The 21,088-nt window shown below is 41.7% G+C and overlaps 2 protein-coding genes across 2 annotated transcripts; one reads left to right on the top strand and one right to left on the bottom strand.

Moving 5' to 3' along the window:
• Positions 1-571: 571 nt before the first annotated feature.
• On the bottom strand, positions 572-8,666 carry HNRNPH2 (heterogeneous nuclear ribonucleoprotein H2). Its single transcript, XM_010601381.3, has 2 exons — positions 8,321-8,666; positions 572-4,969 (listed from the first exon to the last, which is right to left on the bottom strand). The coding sequence occupies exon 2, from the start codon at positions 4,914-4,916 to the stop codon at positions 3,567-3,569; it is 1,350 nt and encodes a 449-aa protein (XP_010599683.1). The 5' UTR covers positions 4,917-4,969; positions 8,321-8,666; the 3' UTR covers positions 572-3,566.
• Positions 8,530-19,307, top strand: GLA (galactosidase alpha). Its single transcript, XM_010601382.3, has 7 exons — positions 8,530-8,929; positions 12,828-13,002; positions 14,415-14,592; positions 15,410-15,501; positions 17,548-17,709; positions 17,824-18,021; positions 18,892-19,307. Exons 1-7 carry the CDS (start codon positions 8,727-8,729, stop codon positions 19,156-19,158), a joined length of 1,275 nt encoding a protein of 424 aa, XP_010599684.1. The 5' UTR covers positions 8,530-8,726; the 3' UTR covers positions 19,159-19,307.
• The last annotated feature ends 1,781 nt before the right edge of the window (positions 19,308-21,088 follow it).

Below are 21,088 nucleotides of genomic sequence, written 5' to 3'. Positions count from 1 at the left end.
GATTTTGACTCTCAGTACCCATCTCTTCTTTCAGAAGCCTCTAATAGGTGGCTGGAGGGATGTGTGTTCTGAGTATCTATCTGTGCTAATCACTCCTGGAGGGCTTCCATGTACAGGCTTCAGGCACCCTCTGACCCCTCACCTCCCTGGTGAGATCCAGCCCCGCACTAACCTGGCGACTTCATGAACAAGGCAGTTTTGCCTTCACGAGACTGAATTTTGGTCAGTCTGGGTGCAGGTTGTGAAATGACTCTTGTGACTCTCCCCAGTTGGCACCAGACACAACAAGAGAAACTCCATCCATCAGCAGCTAGCTACTTTGCAATAGCCCTTGGGGCCCATCTTGGAGGAATCCTCATTTTTGCTGACAACACTAGGAATTCTCCCTGATGGAAAAGGACCTTGATTTGTCAAAGATTTTGCAATGTATTTCCCTGTCAGTTTGCTTGGGGACAGAGACAGGGAAGATACGCCATGTTTACAGATAGGATTGTCCCCACTTTAGTTATCCCCTTTATTGCTGGATAAATGAACGAATGCATGAAGAAATGAATGGTTGAATCAAAGAATCCACGCATAAGCCAGTGTTTCTCAAACACTCCAGAATCACCTGGAGGTCCTGTTAGAGCACAGGTTGCTGGGCCCCTCCCCAGAGTGTCTGATTCAGTGGGTCTGGGGTAGGACCTGAGAATGTCCATCTCTGACAAGGCCCCAGGTGATACCGATGCTGCTGGACCAGGGACCACACTCTGAGAACCACTGGCACAAGGCATCAGTAGGGACCCCGTAAGGCCAAGATTATCATGACTACGAACTTTCCGCCTGATCCTGCCAGGTAGCTCACGTCCACAGTCTAAAATGAACCCGGACTTGTGGTTGGGGGGGGTGTGGGTGGGTTGCCCACTTTACTGCCCAGCAGCTCTTCTGGGTGGAGTTAAATTTGAGGAGAGAGATCACTGGTGGGGTGTGTGGGTGTGTGCACACATGCACACGCACAAACATCTGTGCTGCTGCCGTGGCAGGTACTGCTCTCCCTTTGCACACCCCTAGTCTGTCCACTGACCTTCTCTAGGGTCTCTTTTGACTGCTTCCCTAAGTCCTTGTAAGTTTTCTCATGCAGCAAAGAGGAAACAAGTGTCTCAGGGTTCAGCGTGTCCTTTCCTGGGATGTGATGACATCTAGTGGCTAACTGGAGAATCTTCAGTCGTACCTAGAGAACATTCTGGAAAATGAATTGAGCAGCCTGGGAAGCAAAACACCTACTCCTGAATCCTCTAAGAGAAGCTTCTTGAAAGGCTTAAGAGGGCAAGGTAATGACTGACTTAGTAGGGAATAGGAGTCAAAATGGATTTCTTAGTCTTTTGACATCTATGATAGAAAACAGAAGTCATCAAAGAATCTTAAATCACCTCCCACTGCATTTTCTGAGAATGGTTCTCAATGAAGAGAGTACCTGAATGAAATGGAGTCAAGGTAATACCAATTTGGTATCTCACTCATGTCTTAGGGCATTTCGCCAGGTTCAAAGGCCTAAACAACCCAAAGTTAACAGTTCAATTCCAGGCTGGTCAGATTTATGAGGTCTGTAGAAATTCTAGTACAGCTGGTACCACTGGCTTGAGGACATACAGACCTGCAGGCCATTGAGTGGTGAATTGTTAAAGGCACTGTGATCAGGACAAAAATGTGAGATAACCCCTGATGCCACAGGGGTTCAGAGTCCTCACAGCAGGTGCAAGATGTTGTAAATAATCATGTGTTACTTGTACTTTAGTAAGTTTAAACTATGTGTTAGGGGAACAAAGGGGAAGCAATCAGGGATCATTAAAGAAGCAGCTCCTCAAAGATGCAGTTTTGGGGAAAGAGTGGGTTTATAGTGGCCTTTTTTTTTTTTTTAAGCCACTGCAGCGCTCTGATGGCTCTCAAAGCCTGGTCATAAGAGCAGCAGTATTAGCAAATTCTCAGGCCCCACCCCAGAACTACTGAATCAGAAACTCTAGGAATGGGGCCCAGCAATCAATGTTTTTCCAAGCCCTGCATGTGATCCTGATGCATGCTCAAGTTTGAGACCCACTGGCTTAAAACAAGCTTTAGATGCCCTGAAAAACCTAAAAGTAAAGGGTGTTTGTAGGCTCTATTAATAAATTCATGAAAGAGACTGAACAATTTCAATAATAACACAAGCCCACTTATTTTATAAAACCTACTGGTACCTTGGATCTAGTTTGTGGTTAAATGAAAGGCAAAGAAATCGCTTTTACTTCTTTGGAGCTTCAAGAATGCTGTCCTGATATACTGCAAAGTCTACAGAGTAACACAGTCAGTCTGCAGTCAGGGTGATGTTTAGAAACAAAAATAATCAACCTCAGTATTAATCAAATTAAAATAGCAATGGGATACTGTTTTTCAACTAACAAACTGGCAAAGATCAAAGAGAATAACGTGTATCGCAGAGGAGGGTATGGGGAGGAAAGTAAAAAGTAAAACACACACTCTTGGTGAAAACACAAAGTACCACTGTCTGGTAATACAAATCAAAAGCCTCAAAAACATATATACCTTCATTTCAGCAATTCCACTTTTTGCAAATCTTTAAAATAATATGTGCAAAGATGTATTATATATAAGGTTGCTCATGTATTTTTTATAATTAAAAAATTTAAAACAATTTAAATTTCAATAGCAGGGGATTGTAAAGTGTATTACATGGTGCCCATATGGTAGAACATAATAATAATCAGACTATACAAAATTATTTTCCAGTTTTTAAAAGGAAGATTTATTTAACAAGTTTCACTTAGTACAATACATCTAAATGGAAATCACAATACAAGGAAAGATTTAAATCAAAGCCTTAGAATGCCATACAAACAACACGACCAAACTCCTAAAGTATTGGTATTACATCTCGAAATTTTCCCAGATCCTTAAAAAAAAAAAAAAAAAAAAGTGTACACTCACGTGCCTTACAGGATATTAAACCAAAAAGCTAGAATTAACAAACATGCCAAATGTTTTCACTTTGAATCGTAGACACAGCTCCTATATTTGAATTTTACAGAAAAGCATGTTTCTCAACATGCATCCAAAGTTTTCAATGTATTGTGGTATAAGAGCAACATTTAACATAAGTGAAACTGCTTTAACCTAAATACGCTTACTGCTTAGATACACTCCTACAACGTAACTAACTTTAGGAAAGCTGAAAATTGTTTAACAGTTATGGTCAATACTGAAATTTGTTATTACATCCTAGATGAATGTTTCAGTGTTCAAAATTACTGAGCTTGAAGTTTTAAAACAATCCCGAATTCCAATTACAGTAAGCATGAATCACAAGCCTGTAATGCAAAACTGTTAAACTTAATTTCTTATTTTCTTAAAAAAGGAAGGAAGGAAGGAAGGAAAAAGAAAGGAAGAAGTTGACCGAGAGTGATCAGAATCAATTATATTTCCCATTTACCAACCATACTGGATATGCTAGACATCCCTCCTCCCATTCTAGTCAACTCCCATAAATGCACAGCTTTTATTTCCGTAAGAGCTGTTCAGTGCTCCTTCTCTACCTAAGCGAGATTAGACTGATAGTCGCTGGAGTTTTCCTGCAGAACTTGGTCATATCCACTCATACTGCTCTGACCACCATAGCCACCTCCATAACCACCACTCAGCTGCTGGCTAGCAGGCCCTCCGTAACTAGACTGGTTGGATAAGCCCATGCCTCCCATCATCTGGCTCCCATAAGCACCACCACTTGCCCCTGCTGTAGAATTCAAAAAGAGTTCTACATAGCTGTGATCATACGCCCCCCCACTTGTTCCTGCAGTAGAATTCAAGAAGAGCTCCACATATCTGTGTTGCATATTAGCTTTGTCTTTTGCCATAGCTGCCACAGCATCTTCATGAGTAGCAAATTCAACATCTGCCTCACCAGTAACTCTGCCATCAGGTCCAATTTCAATGTGTACTCTCATAGGGTTAAGAGGGGAGAAAAAATTGTAAATATCATTCTCAGTGGCTCTGTAAGGTAACCCCCTCATGTGTACACAGTGCCCTGTGGTGCTCTGGAAACTGGACCCACCATCTCCATATCTATGATCAGACATTCCTGAAAAACAGTAATTGAGGTCTCTTCCAAATCTATCAGACCCAAAGCCATACCCATCATTATATCCACCATAGTCATCATACCCTCCATACCCTCCACCATAGGCACCCCGCCTCATCCTTTCAAACCCAGCTCCTCTGCCAATGCTATTATACCCTCTGCCGGCCCCTGGCCTATCATAGGGACCTGGCCGCTGCATAGCCATGAGCTTTCGAGGAGGATCATAGTGGGTTCGGACTTCAGCTCGGCTACTCTTGAAGATTTCAATGTACCTGTGCCCTATTCTTTCCTTGTGTTTCTTTAAGGCCTTTTCAGCTATCTCCTGCGAAGCAAACTGCACAAAGGCCTCCCCTGTGCTCCGCCCCTGAAAGTCCACCGGCAGTGTCATCCCATTTGGCACAATTTCCAACCCTGAAAAGAACTGAACAATTTCTTCCTTGCTACAGCCAAATGGGAGTCCTCTAAGCCGGACGAAGCCATCATTGGCAGTATCAGGGCTATTCGGACCTGTATGCTTCAACACCCAATCCATTTCAACGCTGTTGGACTTGAATACTTCCACGTATCTGTGTCCCATGGTTTCTCTGTCCTTCTTCAAAGCCAGTTTCACTTCATCTTCGGATTCAAGTTCGACAAATGCTTCACCGCTTGGTCTGCCTTCTCTGGTGTAGATAAAACGGATACCTGATGTGCCATTTTGGATTTTGCAATCAGAGAAGAAGCGCATCACCTCATCGGCTGAGCAGGACCAGGGTAGGCCCCTGACCTTCACCACGAACCCCTCCCTGCCTTCTGTGCTCAGCATCATGGTGACTGTTGGGATCTCGGTGGCAAGCTAGGCTCAGTGCAATTTCAGTGTGGCTGAAAAAAAATTACAAGACTACTGTCATGGAAAAACATTCACGATATGGTAAGTAAAAAAAGCAAACTATTAATACAAAACTTAATTACACCGATACCTTTTTGTAAAACGTTGGTATAAGCAAAAAGACAGCACCAAAATTTTAACTCATCATTCATTCCACAGTCATTTATTGAATGCCTAGGTACCATTAAAGGTGGTTAAAATTCTGGGCAGTAGGCTTATGTTTTTTGTTTTCAGGAATTTTTTTCCTTTGGGCCTTTCTGTATATCCAAAATTTTCTGCACTGAGCATGTATTAACATCAGAGGGAAAAAGGGCATAAAACATTAACAGCAACAAAATCAGTGGAAGATGATCCTGCAGCAAATATATAAATAACACATAAATAACCTTACTATAAAAAACTCATGTAAATTGATAAACTCAGAGAAATATTAAGACTTAAAAGATAATTGTAAAAAAGATATTAAGGGGAATACAGCCACTCACTTTACAAACATTTTTTAGTTGCAGATTGAGCACTTGGCTCTGGTATACAAGTACCAATAAGCCCCCGGGGCTTATGGTCCTATAGGAGGACTGCATGTCTTCATCTAAGATACTAGTAAGGAAATACATTATGCCTGCCGCAACAGAACTCACGGAGGGTATAAAGGTGGTATCAGGGAGGGACTGGTTGGTCAATTGTATTGGCTGGAGACAGACTGGTTAAATTAAACAGACAAACCAGTTCAAGGATATATAAACAAATAAAAAATATATATGATGGAGCATAGAATAGGACGGGGCAAGGCAAGAGACAAGGCTGGCAAGGTAGAAACCAGATCCGGAAGGCTTTATATGATATACAAATGCTAAAGGCCTTTTAAGGGATTTAAACAGAGGCGTGAGGGGAGTGACGTTATCAGAACCCTTTCAGACAGATCACCGTGGCAACAGTGTGGCACTCAAACAGAAGGGGGCTGGGGTGAAACTAGCCAGATCAGGTAGAATCTAGACATGTATTAAGGGTTTCACTTAAGGCAACACAGTAAAGGGAGAGTAAAGATAGGATCTAAGCATATCAAAGAAGTGGAATCTCCTGGACTTGATGACAGATTAGATTTTTTTTTGGGGGGGTGGTGGTGGGTGGGAGTGTTAAAGGAGAGAAGGAGTCTGGGAAATATAAATAGCTAATAAGCATTGGAAGCAATTTTCAAACCTCACCAATCATCAGAAATACCAGTTACAACCAGAATTAATCACCATTTTCACCCATCAAGATAGTAGAAAACTATAAACAGTGAGAATATGTCAGTGCAACTGGGATTCACAAATTAATACACTACTAAAAAAAAAAAACTAAAGGAGTGAAAATTGATAAAGTATTTCTGGAAAGCAATTCAGTAATATGTTATCACAACTTCTGACAATAAATCCACTTCAGGTTATGTGCCCTAAGGAGATGATCTGAAATTTAGATAAAAATTTATGGAGCTATGTAGTCTCTGATAGGTATTTAATAATAAACATGGAATAGTATACATTCAAAAAAAGCTATGAAAATATTCAATAACATGAGAAATTACTTATGCTATAATCTTAAGTGGGCCCCAAGATAGAAGCTACCTTATAACTTCAACTATGTAAAAAATATATATTCACATACTGTTTGACCCTGTGATGATTCTTCTAGGAATTTGCCAACAAGCGCAAATGTTTACTGCAGCAGTTAGTAATGGCAGAAAATTAGAAACTTAAATAAAATAAATATTCCTCAATAGGGGGATGGTTGAATGAATGAACTTTATTCTCAAAATGGAATGCTATACAGCAGTTTTAAAAAAGAGATGCATCTGTCCTAAACTAGAAAGGTTTCCAAAATATATTAAATGAAAGAATATGCACAGTATGATCTTACATTAAAACATTAAGTATGCATGTATGTAAATGCATAGAAAAAGATCTGAAAGCGTAAGATACAAACTTGTTTTTAAGAACTGGAAGGTAGGAGGAGTGAAAGGGGATTGTCACCCCTTTCACCTTTTACCCTATATACGTCTATATTAATTCTTTAAAATCACTGTAACTGGTATAAAAAGTTAAAAAATATATGCGTAGGGAATGCGTCAAATGTTAATAGGGGTTACTCTAAATTCTAGTTTTATGGATTTTTTTTTTGTACATTGTTAATTTTCTACAGAGAGAATTAGTACTTTCAGCAAAAATATAAAATAAATAAAATGTTTGCTTTTCTAGCATTTGGTATAGCAGATTTTATAAAATTTTCTAGGTTTGTATGTGCATGGTCTGACGTGGTCTGGGAACAATGGGCCTCTTGGAAGGAAAGTACAAAGTGTAGTAACTGCCATAAAACTATATTGAGGATTAAATTCAATAAACATGTACTAATTGCCTATTATGTGCCTGACACACTGCATCTGTGGTGATAAGTCTTCCTATAAACCATCCTTAGGTCTCAGTGGACGATTTAAGGTCTGGTTTTTTGCCTGCCTTATCCCTGGGATGTCCCGTCCCATTTAATGTCTCTGAAGAACTCTATGCCTTAACAACCCCTCTGTAGTGACAGCGAGGTTCTGCTTCATTACTGCATCTCCTGAGAAGACCACCAGGACACTGATACCTGAAGTGGGAACCAGGATTCCATTTGAGAGTTAAGAATTTGTGTATTTATATGTGAGTTATACATACACTTTTAAAAAATTGTAATGACATGTGAAATAAGTGTATTTTCTTCTTGGGAAGAAAAATACACCATAATGTTGACTGGTTATCTCCAGGTGGTGAATTACGTGTATTTTTAAAAGAAATTTACAGTATACTATTATTTTTCAAATGTTAGCGAATGAGCACATAGACTATTATATGCGGAAAAATAAACGTTATTTAAATATACAATTCTGTAAAAACATTTATTGGGCACCTGTCTGTCAGGCACGCAGCATTTGCCTAGATTTGGCTCTACGGATATAATTCACTTGGTGCCTCCCCCTACAGACAATCAGACAGTGAAGGTTGAGTGCTTGAATTGGGTGAACCAGCACTCATACCACTAGTCTCGATATCTGTTTTTCCTAATTCAAGGCCGTAGTTTTCAAACATTTTTCACCTTGCGGTTTCTCCTAGGGGTCCTCTACTACCCGCCTAGGCAGATAGATACACAAACACACAGTCACGAACGTCCACCATTTCCCCACCAGGCGCAGCAAAGGCGGCTTCCCGGCACTGAGATGGGGGGAGGGGGGGAGGGGTAGGAAGGGAATTAAAAAGGCGGAAACGGCCTCCGGACCCCGCTTTGGTCTCCATCATCACCACCCCCGGGTCCCCAGTTCCCACCCACACACCAACCTCTAATGATATCGAGTAATTTTCCTCCTTCTTCCCTCAAACGGCTATAGCGAGACGGTAGACGACGACCAGAACTACTTCTGCTCACGTAAGCGATAGATCACGTGAGCTCCTACGTCATGTGAGATCTCGGTCACGTGAGCAACGCACAGCTTCAACTCGAGATCACTAAGGTGCCGCACTTCCTTCTGGTACAGAAATAGGGCGGGCGGATATTTAAAAAAAAAAAGTGCGATTGGTTCCGCTGCGTCTTACGTGACTGATCATTGGTCCGCCTCTGGGGATAACCTTCCCAGTTGCCTGAGAAACAATAACGTCATTATTTAATAAGTCCTTGGTGATTGGTCCGCCTTTGGGGTTAAACTTAAAAGTCCAGGTTATCCGCGGTAATCAGTACTGGGTGATCATGGTGACAGGGAAGCTAATGAAGCTAGGCCAGCGGCTGGGCTGTGTGCTTGCGCTTAGTGTTCTAGCCCTAGTTCTCTGGAGCGTCCCTGGGACTAAGGCTTTGGACAATGGCTTGGCGATGACACCTACCATGGGCTGGCTGCACTGGGAGCGCTTCATGTGCAACGTTGACTGCACCGAAGAGCCGGATTCCTGTATCAGGTATCAGAGATACTGGGCGCACCCCTTCCTTCGCTTTTCCGTGTGTTTGTCTGGGTGTGTTTTGAGGGATGGAGGGTCTCAGCGGAGGCATTTGAGCCAGAGGAAGAGCTCCGCTACTGCTGCTGCTTTTTTATCCTCAGCAAACTGTACCGGGTGGGGACTAGCCCTAAACTTTCTCCGCGTGACCCCTTCTGGGATGGGAGTCAGGCAAGCAGCGCCTACTTCTCCCTTTTCTCTTCCTGCCTAGTCACCCAGCTTATTTCCTCCATTACCATGGAACTCCATTCAGACCCTTCTTGTGAGCTTTGCTCTGCCTGTGCCTCGTGCTACCAGTGAGCATAGTTGTGGTGCGTAGGAAAGATGAGGGACCAAGACCCGTGCCGTTTTTTCCCACTTCTGGGTCGTGGTTTTCTTACCTGTAACTCAAAAGTGTTAAACCACATGGTTTCTGAGATCCCTCCTGACCTTCTCTTCCCTTCCCCCACCTCGCCTTTGAGTGTTGACCTGAAGGAACTTTACCTATCCAAGAGGAGGGTTGAAGCTGGATGAGACAGGTATCGAACCGGTCTGATCCTCATTCCTTGTCGGTAAATTGGAATAACAACTCTTACCTTCCAGAGTCCACATACACTAAGCAGCAGCCTGGGCAGATTGAAATTTAACATCAGAGAGGCTCAGCAATTAGCGATATGTTTAATCTTTTAGGTGACCTTTTTGAATCATTTTGTCAAGTTCCTTAAAAAATTCCTTTGGGACTTGTTCAGGGTTTTATTAAATGTATAAAGGTTTTTAGGAATAATTAGCTTCTTTATACTATTGAGTTTTTTTTTATCTAAAGAATAAAATAATGTCTCTCTTTATTCAAATCATTTAGGAGCATCAGTTTTATTCATTTGGGTCTTGCATGTGTTCTCGTTAGGTGCCGTCCAGTTGGTTCTGACCCACAGCGACCCTGTGTACAACAGAACGAAACACTGCCCGATCCTGCACCATCCTCACAATCATTGCTATGTTTGAGCCCATTGTTGCAGCCCCTGGGTCAATCCATCTTCTTGAGGGTCTTCCCCTTTTTCGATGACCCCCTGCCAAGCATGATGACCTTCTCCAGGGACTGATCCCACTTGTAACATTCCCAAAGTAATTGAGAGAATGTCTCGGCATCCTCATTTCCAAGGAGCATTCTGGCTGTACTTCTTCCAAGATTCTGGTAGTCCATATTATATTCAATGTTGTTTGCCAACGCCATAATTCAAAGGCATCAATTCTTCTTCAGTCTTCCTTGTTCATTGTTCAGCTTTCACATGCATATGAAGCGATTGAAAATAACATGGCTTGGATCAGGCACACCTCAAAGTGACATCTTTGCTTTTTAACAGTTTAGAGGTCTTTTGCTGCAGATTTGCTCAATGCAATGTGTCATTCGATTTCTTGACTGCTGCTTCCATGGGTGTTGATTGTGAATCCAAGTAAAATGAAATCCTTGACAACGTCAGTCTTTTCTCCATTTATCATGATGTTGTTTATTGGTCCAGTTGTGAGGGTTTTTGTTTTCTTTATGTTGAGGTGTAATCGATACTGAAGGCAGTGGTCTTTGATCTTCATCAGTAAGTGCTTCAACTCCTTCACTTTCAGCAAGCAAGGTTGTATCATCTGCGTATCGCAGGTTGTTAGTTAGTCTTCCTCTAATCCTGATGCCCCATTCTTCTTCATATAGTCCAGCTTCTCGGATTATTTGCTCAGCATACAGATTGAATAAGTATGGTGAAAGGATACAACCCTGATGAAAACTTTTTCTGATTTTAAACCACGCTGTATCCCCTTGTTCTGTTCAAATGACTGCCTCTTGGCCTATATCTTAGTTATCTGGTCCTGCCATAACAGAAATACCACAAGTGGATGGCTTTAACACAGATAAATTTATTCACTCACAGTCTAGGAGGCTAGAAATCCAAGATCAGGTTAGAAGTCCAGCACCAGGGGAAGGCTTTCTCTCTCTGTCGGCTCTGAGGTAATGTCCTTGTCATCAATCTTCCCTGTGTAGGAGCTTTTCAGAGCAGGAACCCTGGATCCAAAGGACATGCTCTGCCCCTGCCCCTGCTTTATTGGTGGTATAAGGCCCCCGGTCTCTCTGTTTACTTCTCTATTTTGTATCTCAAAAGATTGACTTAAAAACACAACCTAATCTTGTAGATTGAGTCCTGTCTCATTACCATAACTGCTTCTAATCCTGCTTTATTAACATTAGAGAGGCAGGATTTACAACATGTAGGAAAATCAAATCAGATGACAAAATGGGAGACAATCACACAGTACTGGAAATCATGGCCTAGCCAAGTTGACACACATTTTGGGGGGACAATTCAACCCATAACAGTCTATGTACAGGGTCTGCATGAACACAATTACATGTTCTGGAATTCCCATTCTTCACAACATTATCCATAATTTGTTATGATTCACACAGTGGAATGCCTTTGTATAGTCAGTAAAACACAGGTAAGCATCATACCATTGGTTCGTGATCATATGCTACCTCCTGAAATGGCTGAACATTGACCAATTCTTTTTGGTTCTGTGACTCTGTATTCCATCTTCTTTTGATGCTCCCTGTGTTGTTCAATATTTTGCTGATTGTTGTCGTTAGGTGCCATTGAGTTGATTCCAACTCATGGCAACCCTATAGGACAGAGTAGAACTGCCCCATAGGGTTTCCAAGGAGCAGCTTGTGGATTTGAACTGCCAACCTTTTGGTCAGCAGCTGAGCTCTTAACCACTACACCACCAGGGCTCCATATTTTGCCTATAGAGTCTTTCAGAATTGCAACTCGAGGCTTCAGTTTTTTCTTCAGTTCCTTCAGCTTGAGAAATGCCGAGCATGTTCTTCCCTTTTGGTTTTCTAACTCCAAGTCTTTGCACATTTCATTATAATACTTTACTTTGTCTTCTCAAGCTGCCCTTGGAAATCTTCTGTTCAGCTCTTTTCTATCTTTTTAATGACCTTTTGCTTTTTTCCTTTATGATGTCATCCCACAACTCATCTGGTCTTCGGTCATTGGTGTTTAATGCATCAAATCTGTCCTTAAGATGGTCTCTAAATTCAGGTGGAATATACTCAAAGTTGTACTTTGGCTCTCATGGGCTTGTTTTAATTTTCTTCAACGTCAGCTTCCTGCTGAAGATTTATTTCTAGGTATTTTAGGTTTTTCTGTGACTCTGGTGAATGGGATCTTTTGCTTCAAAAAGGTTATTTTTGACGTCTATGGAAGCTTTTGTCTTGGAAGAAGTACAATCAGAATGTTTCTTAGAAGCAAGGATGGCAAGACTGCATCTTACATACTTTGGACATGTTGTCAGGAAGGAGAAGGACATCATGCTTGGTAAAGTACAGGGTCAGTGGAAAAGAGGAAGCCCCTCAAGTGAGATGAATTGACACAGTGGCTGCAACAGCGGGCTCATGCAACAATATGTGAGCATGGCACAGGACTGGGCAGTGTTTTGTTCTGTGGTATATACGGTTGCTGTGAGAGTCGGAACAAATGTGACAGCATTTAACAACATGGAAGCTTTGATTATGTTAACTGTAATTTTTCATCTTACTGAGCTTTCTTCTTAGTTCTAATAGCTTTTAAATTTCATCATCCATTTCTCATTCCTATGTGAATTGGACATGTTAATGTTGCTTGGGTTCTTTTTTAGCTCAAGTATTAAAGAGATAGGGGAGGGAGGAGAAAAAGGACCCAGTGAAAAAAATCTCTTTTACCTTGTGTTGGTTGTGATCGCTACCATACTATTACTGGATTAAAGAAAAAAGTTGTAAAACCCCAGGGTACCTGACAGGTAGGAAGCACCCAAGGGTTTGTTGAATAAATTGTAATGATCCTTAGACTTTGTCTTTCAGTGAGCAGCTCTTTATGCAGATGGCCGATCTCATGGTATCAGATGGCTGGAAGGATGCAGGTTACCAGTACCTCTGCATTGATGACTGTTGGATGGCTCCCACAAGAGATTCTAAAGGCAGACTTCAGGCAGATCCTGAGCGCTTTCCTGGTGGGATTCACCACCTAGCAAATTATGTGAGTTTATAGACAAATCTGTTTTCACTCAGGGACCTATAAGCACTCTTCTGTATAGAAGCTTTTTCAGAAATAGCCCTCCTGACATTTAGAAAGTGGAATAGCAGCTTTTAGGCTTTTATCTGAACGTTGAATTGGAAGGCTTATCAGGTGGCATTTTCATTCCATCAGCAGATACTTGTTTTGCAATAGCTCTCATCTTGAAGAAGTTCTCCTTTTGCCAAAACCACTGAATTCTCTAAGAAGCAAAAGGGAACTTGGTTCTTGATGTATGTGTGCATATATTTCCATATAAGCTTTAAGCAGCTATTGGAATTATACTATAACTAGAATTTTAGAAGATAGAAGGAAAATATTCTGGAGCTAAATCTATAATCGCCCTGTAAAAATAACACTTAGCATCTGCACTAAGCAAGGGGCAGAGTGGGCAAATCCCACCTTCATTGCTAACTGCATGGTAAGGATCAGCAAGAATCCGGTTCTCAAAGTGCCTACCTTCCTACTTCTCCATCCTCATCACCAGCTGCTCACATGGCACACTCTCCAACCCTAGCCATGCAGAGCTGGGTCAGAGCTCACTAATTAGATGAACACTGTCTTTTAGACCAGCTGCCTGTGCAGCATTTCTCAGACCCTAGCCACCCAGAGCTGGGTCAGAGCTCACACGTTAGCAGGGAACATTCTTTCAGACCGCCAAATAGGCAGATACCAGGCCCTACTGGCTCTCACTGCCCCTGTGGGTTTGTTAATTCACTGGAATGACTCACAGAATTCACGGCGTACATTATGATACTTAAGACTACCGCTTCATTACAACCATAAAGGATACAAAGAGACACATAGAGTGAGGTCTGGGAGGAGTCACAGCGCCAAAGAGGGACACGCTACTCTCTCCTGTGCATGGTTACCAACCAACCAGGAAGCCCCGCAGTCTCAGGGTTCAGGCCTCTTATTGGCCTCCTCACATGGCCATGATAGATTACATCATGCCTTGTAAGTCTTAGCATCAGGACCCCAGGTGGTCCCTCTTGGTTTGGTCAGCCCCTACTCATTGGCCTTAGATGTTGGTATGGATGGACAGAACCAAGAACCAAAGCTAAATTGCTTTTTGCAAGGTGATTCCACACCTCAAAGGATCCCATCAGAGGAACATTAGAGTGGCTGATAGCTTTCTTCTCAGTTTTGTGCTGTAACTCAAATACATAGTTTAAACTTGCTCAGCAGAATTAGGAAATTAGGTCTGTGTCTCCCAGTAAACTCATCTGTATGATTTTGGGGGTTTGTGGAAAAAAAAAAAGAACCAGATCCCTGGTGAAGTACACTTGTCTCTGTCCCTGTGTGGTGTGGTTCTCTCTTTTTGCCACTTCATGATTGACCTTCTATTGTGGTAACTCTCTTTCCTCTAATTTCAGGTCCATAGCAAAGGACTGAAGCTAGGGATCTATGCAGATGTAGGACAGAAAACCTGCGCAGGCTACCCCGGGAGTTTTGGATACTACGACATTGATGCCAAGACCTTTGCTGACTGGGAAGTAGATCTGCTAAAATTTGATGGTTGTTTCTGTGACAGTGTGAAACATTTGGCAGATGGTATGTTTCATTCAAGAGATTTAGCCATGAGTAAAGGGAAGAAATTTGCCAAAGTAGCTAAGCATCCAAAGAACTAGTCTTTGGATTTTAAACACCCTATCACAGTACTAGAAATAATTACCATCTTTTTTTATGTGATAGTGCTTCCCACCTCTTCTCTTCTTTCATTTTCTCCATTCATTCGTGTAAAATCCACACATGCCTAACCCTGGCTAATATTGTACACCTTAATTTTTTTTTCTAAAAGTCAATTAAGGAGGCCCTGGGTGGCACAAATGGTTAAGCGCTTGGCTGCTAACTGAAAGATTGGTGGTTCAGATCCACTCACAGGCATCTTGGAAGAAAGGCCTGGCAATCTACTTTTGAAAGATCAGTCATTGAAAGCTCTAAGGAGCACAGTTCCACTCTGACACACATGGGGTAGTCATGAATCAGAATCAACTCAACAGCAACTGATTTTTTTTTAAGTCAGTTACAATTACTAGTTGTAAATCTCTGTAACATCACTTGTATATTGGTGCCCTCACTAAAAAAAAAAGAGGGGAAAGAGTCCAGGATGTCAACCAGTCACACAGAAAAGCATCTTCATTCCTTGCCTTCTGTTCTCAATATACACATCATTCCCGCACTACCTCCTCAGAACAATCCCAGCAGTCTGGAAGGTACTATACACCATTTAAGCATGAAGCATCCACCCAACTCTGCTGCTGGTTTAAAATCTTAACGTTGACCTTCCAGGCAGCCTCTTTTTAAAGTATACAGCCCCAGCTGGAAATTCCCTTCTTTCTCTTATTTCACCCATTGTTTTCTCATACAGGTTATAAGCACATGTCCTTGGCCCTAAACAGGACTGGCAGAAGCATTGTGTATTCCTGTGAGTGGCCCCTTTATCTGTGGCCCTTTCATAAGGTGAGCTAGTGAGCCCCAAATCCAACAGAGCCTTGCTGATAGATTTTCAGGACTCAAGAACCTATCAGAAAGGTCTTAAGAACGGTTACAAGTCCAACTTTAGGAGCCCTGGCGGCGTAGTGGTTAAGCATTCAGCTGCTAACCAAAAGATCACTGGTTCAAACCCACCAGCCACTCTGCAGGAGAAAGATGTGTGAGTCCACTTCCATAAAGATTTACAGCCTTGGAAACCCTGTAGGGCAGTTTTCTTCTGTCCTATAGGGTCACTATGAGTCGGAATCGACTTAACAGCAGTGGGTTTCATAGTCCAACTTTACTTAGACTGTCATTCTACCATCTCCCCCAGAATCCAATCGCTTCTCACCAACCCCACTGCCGTAACTGTCTAAACCACCATCAACTGGGAAATCATCTTTGATTTTTCCCTTTATGTCACCATTCACATTCTATCTACTAGCAGTCCTATCAGTATCAATCTGCTTCTTTCCATCTCTACTACTGCTGTCCTGGTCATCCAAGTAACTATCATCTCTCACCCAGACTACTGTAACGGTCTGATGTACTTCTACTCTGCCTGCACCCCCACCACCACTAAATACATATTTCACCCAATGCCAGAGTGATCTTGTTAAAATATAAATGGAATCGTATCACTCCCCTGCTTAAAACACAACTAGCTTCCCATTGCATTTGGAATAAAATCAAACTCCATACCACAGCCTACCTGGCCCAGTTTGATCTGACCCTTACCTGCCTCATTTTCCAGCACTCTTTCCCTTGCTACACAGGTTTTCTTTTCTCCACCGGGTCTCTCAAACACCCCGAGCCTATTGCTGCCTCAGGGTCCTTAAACTGGCTTTTTGTTCTGCTTGGAATGCCCTTCCCTCAAGATTTTTAACTGGCCAGCTCCTGTCATTGAAGTCTCCTACCAAGTGCCACATTTGAAGAATGAGAAGACTTTTCTCTGCTTTAAAATAGCCTTCTACCCATTCATTATCATGTTGTCCCGTTTAATTTCCTTCAAACTGCTTAGCACTATATGGAAACCCTGGTGGCGTAGTGGTTAAGTGCTATGGCTGCTAACCAAAGGGTCAGCAGTTCGAATCTGCCAGGCAGTTCTACTCTGTCCTATAGTGTTGCTATGAGTCGGAATCAACTCAACGGCACTGGGTTTTGGGTTTTCTATATGGAAGTATTGTTGACATGGCTGTCTGTCTAGAATGTAAGCTCCATGAGAGGAGGGACCTTTTCTGACTTTATCACTGTATTCCTACCATATGGTAAACTGTTGAATAATGAGTGAATCCCTATTATTTCCTTCTGATTTCTGCAAAAAATCTCACCTCTTAACACCTTAAACGTCAGATACAAACTTTTATTCATTCCATTAACAAATTATATGCCTAGGATTCACATTGTTTTATATGCTTGATGATGAGTACTATGGAATTTTGCAGCTTTTACTTTTACTTAAGATCATTTGTTATTTCTGATTATAAAAGTAATGCAAACACAGTAAATTTTTAAAAATCACCCGTAACCCCAACACCTTTTAATAAATTTCCAGCATGAACAGTGTTAAAGCATTTTAAGTAAGAATTTTAAGTTATATCGCCTACTTCTGAAGCATATTTCTCACAATGAAATTCCATTATACAGTAGTCCCCACTTATCCCCCTGGGGGATACATTCCAAGACTCCTATGATAAAATTTATAAATTAGGCACAGTAAGACATTGACAATAACTAATAATAAAATAGAACAACAATATACTGTAATAAAATTTATATGAATGTGGTCCTGCGCGGGATGGAGTGGGACGGCACGGGGTCTCATCACACTAATTTAATATTTTTGGACCGAGGTTGACCACAGGTAACTGAAACCTTGGAAAGCAATGAGGATAAGGAGGGACTACTATAATAAAGATTTAGATGGAGATGTGTTAACTAAAGAGAAGGATGCAAGTGTCTCCTTTGAACTTGGCTGTTTTCATCTTACAAGGATGTTACTAGAAAGTAAACAGAAGAACTCTGTTTTCATAGCCCAATTACACGGAAATCCGACAGTACTGCAATCACTGGAGAAATTTTGGTGATATCTTTGATTCCTGGCAAAGTGTAAAGGGTATTTTGGACTGGTCATCTTCAAACCAGGACACAATTGTTGATGTTGCTGGACCAGGGGGTTGGAATGACCCAGATATGGTAAGAACCTTGAGTCCTCCTTGTTCAAGTCTGTGGGAGGAGCCTTTATGTGGGTGTACTTACAGCAGGGGGCTGTTTTATCTTCTCTTATTTGGATTATTTCCTTTTTCCCAGTTAGTGATTGGCAACTTTGGCCTCAGCTGGGATCAGCAGGTAACTCAGATGGCCCTCTGGGCTATCATGGCAGCTCCCTTACTCATGTCTAACGACCTCCGACACATCAGCCCTCAAGCCAAAGCTCTGCTTCAGGATAAGGATGTAATTGCCATCAACCAGGACATCTTGGGCAAGCAGGGTTACCTGCTTAGAAAGGTACAGTAATTAATACTCTATGGGAGAAAACAGGAATTGGACAGATACATATTCTCCTGATTTTTCTGGTTTATGGTACAACTCATCCAGATGTTTATTTTGGGTATTTTTAAGTTGGCCGTGAGTCGGCAACAGGTTTTTTTTTTTTAATTGACTTTATATCCAAGAAGAGCTCTGGTGGTGCAGTGGTTAAAGTGCTCAGCTGTTAATCAAAAGGTCAGTGGTTCAAACCCACCAGCTGCTCCATGGGAGAAAGATGTGGCAGTCTGCTTCCATAAAGATTTATAGCCTTGGAAACCCAATGGCGCAGTTCTTTCTGCTCTGCCCCAAAGGGTGGCTATATAAGTTGGAATTGACTCCATGGCAGAGGTTTTTTTGGTTTGGTTTATATCGAAGTTACCAGGTTTGTCTTGAGCCTGATTCTGTTACATGGGGACATGTATGGATCTTTTAAAAATATTTGTGTTTTTTCTCTTGATCTTGGTATTAGACTCCGTAATGAGGCTTTTTGCTACAACCATTATTTCCAAAATAGGCTATTAAAAAAAAAAAACAACCAAACCTCTTGCCATTAAGTTGATTTCGACTCATGGCAACCCCATGTGTTGCAGTGCTCCATAGGGCTTTCAAGGCAGATAGCCAGGCCTGTCTTCCAAGGCACCTCACAGTGGGTTTGAACCACCAACCTTTTGGCTTGTGCTTGGGCACTTAACCATTGTGCCACCCAGGCACTCCAAAATATGCTATTTTTTTCCTGCAAGTACTTGATACTTAGGACAGTAAGACTGAATGGCTAGAACTAATGAAGCAACTTATTGCCAGCTACCAAATTATTACCTATCACACCTCTATTCTTGGGTTGCTTTTCAGGAAGACAAATTTGAGGTATGGGAACGGCCTCTCTCAAACTTAGCCTGGGCTGTGGCTATAAGAAGTCTGCGGGAGATAGGTGGACCTCATTCTCATACCATTTCAGTTGCCACCCTGGGTCGAGCAGCGGCCTGTAATCCTGCCTGCCTCATCACACAGCTCCTCCCTGTGAAAAAAGAGCTTGGGCTCTTTGAGTGGACTTCAGCATTAAAAATGCAAATAAATCCTACAGGCACTGTTCTGGTTCGGATAAAAAAACCCAGCTGAAGCTGAACTGCAATACCAAAAAACTTTCTTTGAGTGTATAGAATGTATATGTTGCTGCTGAAAAGACTACCCCACTTCTTCCTGTCCACCTTTCCTTCATTCCCACTTGTTGAATAAAATCTTCCAAAGATGTTCTTTTAGAAAAACTACTTCTAAAGTTGTCTATTGGGTACCTGCAATGTCTTAGGCACTGTTCTCGGTGCTTAACACGTATCAACTCATTTTAGTTTGCACAACCCTGAGGCAGGTATTCACTGTATAGAGCCAGGATCTGAAGCCAGACTCTTATCCACCACACTGCTGCCTACTGACTCCAGCGGATCCCTGCTGAGAACTTGAACTTCCACCCCAGATATACTGAATTAGATTTTGTAGTTTAACAAGATCCCCAGGTGATTCTTACATATAATAAAATTTGAGAACCACTGCTGTACTAGTGGAAACCCTGGTGGTGTAGTGGTTAAGTGCTATGGCTGCTAACCAAGAGGTCGGCAGTTCAAATCTGCCAGGCACTCCTTGGAAACTCTATGGGGCAGTTCTGCTCTGTCCTATTGGGTCGCTATAAGTTGGAATCGACTCGACGGTAGTGGGTTTGGTTTTGGTTTTGGCTGTACTAGTGGTTCTCAGGGTCCCTAACCAGCATCATCAGCATCACCTGGGGACTTGTTAGAAATGCAAATTCTCAGCAGGGATTTGAACCAGAACGAAGCCTGCTACTGAGGTAGGTAGGTAATTTGGATGGCTCTGCTTACAACTTTAGCCACATGGGAAGACAAAAAGAATTTTACCTCAAAGGACAGAAAAAACAAACACCCAAGCAGGAATAACTTTGGTAAATGGGAGCCCCAGATCTGGAACCAGAGACAAACGAAGCGCGGACACAATACTAAATTTTTAAGGGACTCTTGTTCAGAAAACAGGCCGCCATTCAAGAACCTCTGAAAAACTCTATAACCTAGGTTCCCAAATCCCAAGATTGTTTTGTAACCTATATACAACCAAGTTTACAGGATGAAGATGGCTTACTCTCAACCAAAATTAGAACTAGATATATTATGATCCAAGCAAGGTGCAAAACAGGCATGTATTATCTTTGTCCAGAAGACCCCCGTAGGGTGATGTGCCTCATTTTTTTTGTGTGTGACAAGGCAGTGATCTTTTCAAACTAGTGTATACAGGCAAGGGTGGTTTTAAGGGAATTTAAAATCAAATCCCCCATCTTTACTAAAATTGGTTTTCCTGAGAACCAACCGGTAGTCAAGGCTTCACGCACCTCCCCTTTTACAATCCCCCTTTTCCCACACAAGCACAAAAAATGATATGTGCCTTCTCACTCATCCTGAATGTTTTAAAACCAAGTCAAGGTCCACTCAAAATACAATGTCATAATAATTCTTTTGCCTGTCTGGTGGTTACCATTTCTTTTAACTCTGCCCATTCCCGTCTAGTTGACAGGGTTTCTTAACAAAAACTAGAACTGATAAGCCCAGACATAATCCTCTACAGCAACATTCTTCTATGGTGAAAAGTGCTACATTTTGGAGATGCACTTGAAATGCAATCATCAGTGTGTGGCATGTTTCACCACAGCCATACAGTTTTGTTGCATTAAGTACGAAGAGCTGACACCAGAAGGATAATAAAGAAATGATGTAAAATTTTAACTGTTAGGAATGGATATCCCTGTTCCTTATATTACGCCACAGATTCTCTTTTACAATTACTTAAAACATGACAAAAAAATTGTCTATAAAAATGCCAGGGCTTACATGGTATTTGAAAATTTACACCCTTAATGTAAGACAAGGGTGTTATACTGTGTTCAAAGAACTGGGTCAAAATTCCTTACTCGAGACTATATTGGTTATTGATGGAATAATTTGGAAAAGACAGAATGATTGCAGAATGTAATCAATGTCACTGAATTACA

This window comes from Loxodonta africana, chromosome X, assembly GCF_030014295.1.
Source record: "Loxodonta africana isolate mLoxAfr1 chromosome X, mLoxAfr1.hap2, whole genome shotgun sequence".
Taxonomy (NCBI): Eukaryota; Metazoa; Chordata; class Mammalia; order Proboscidea; family Elephantidae; genus Loxodonta; species Loxodonta africana.
This window is presented reverse-complemented; position numbering and strand designations above follow the sequence as displayed.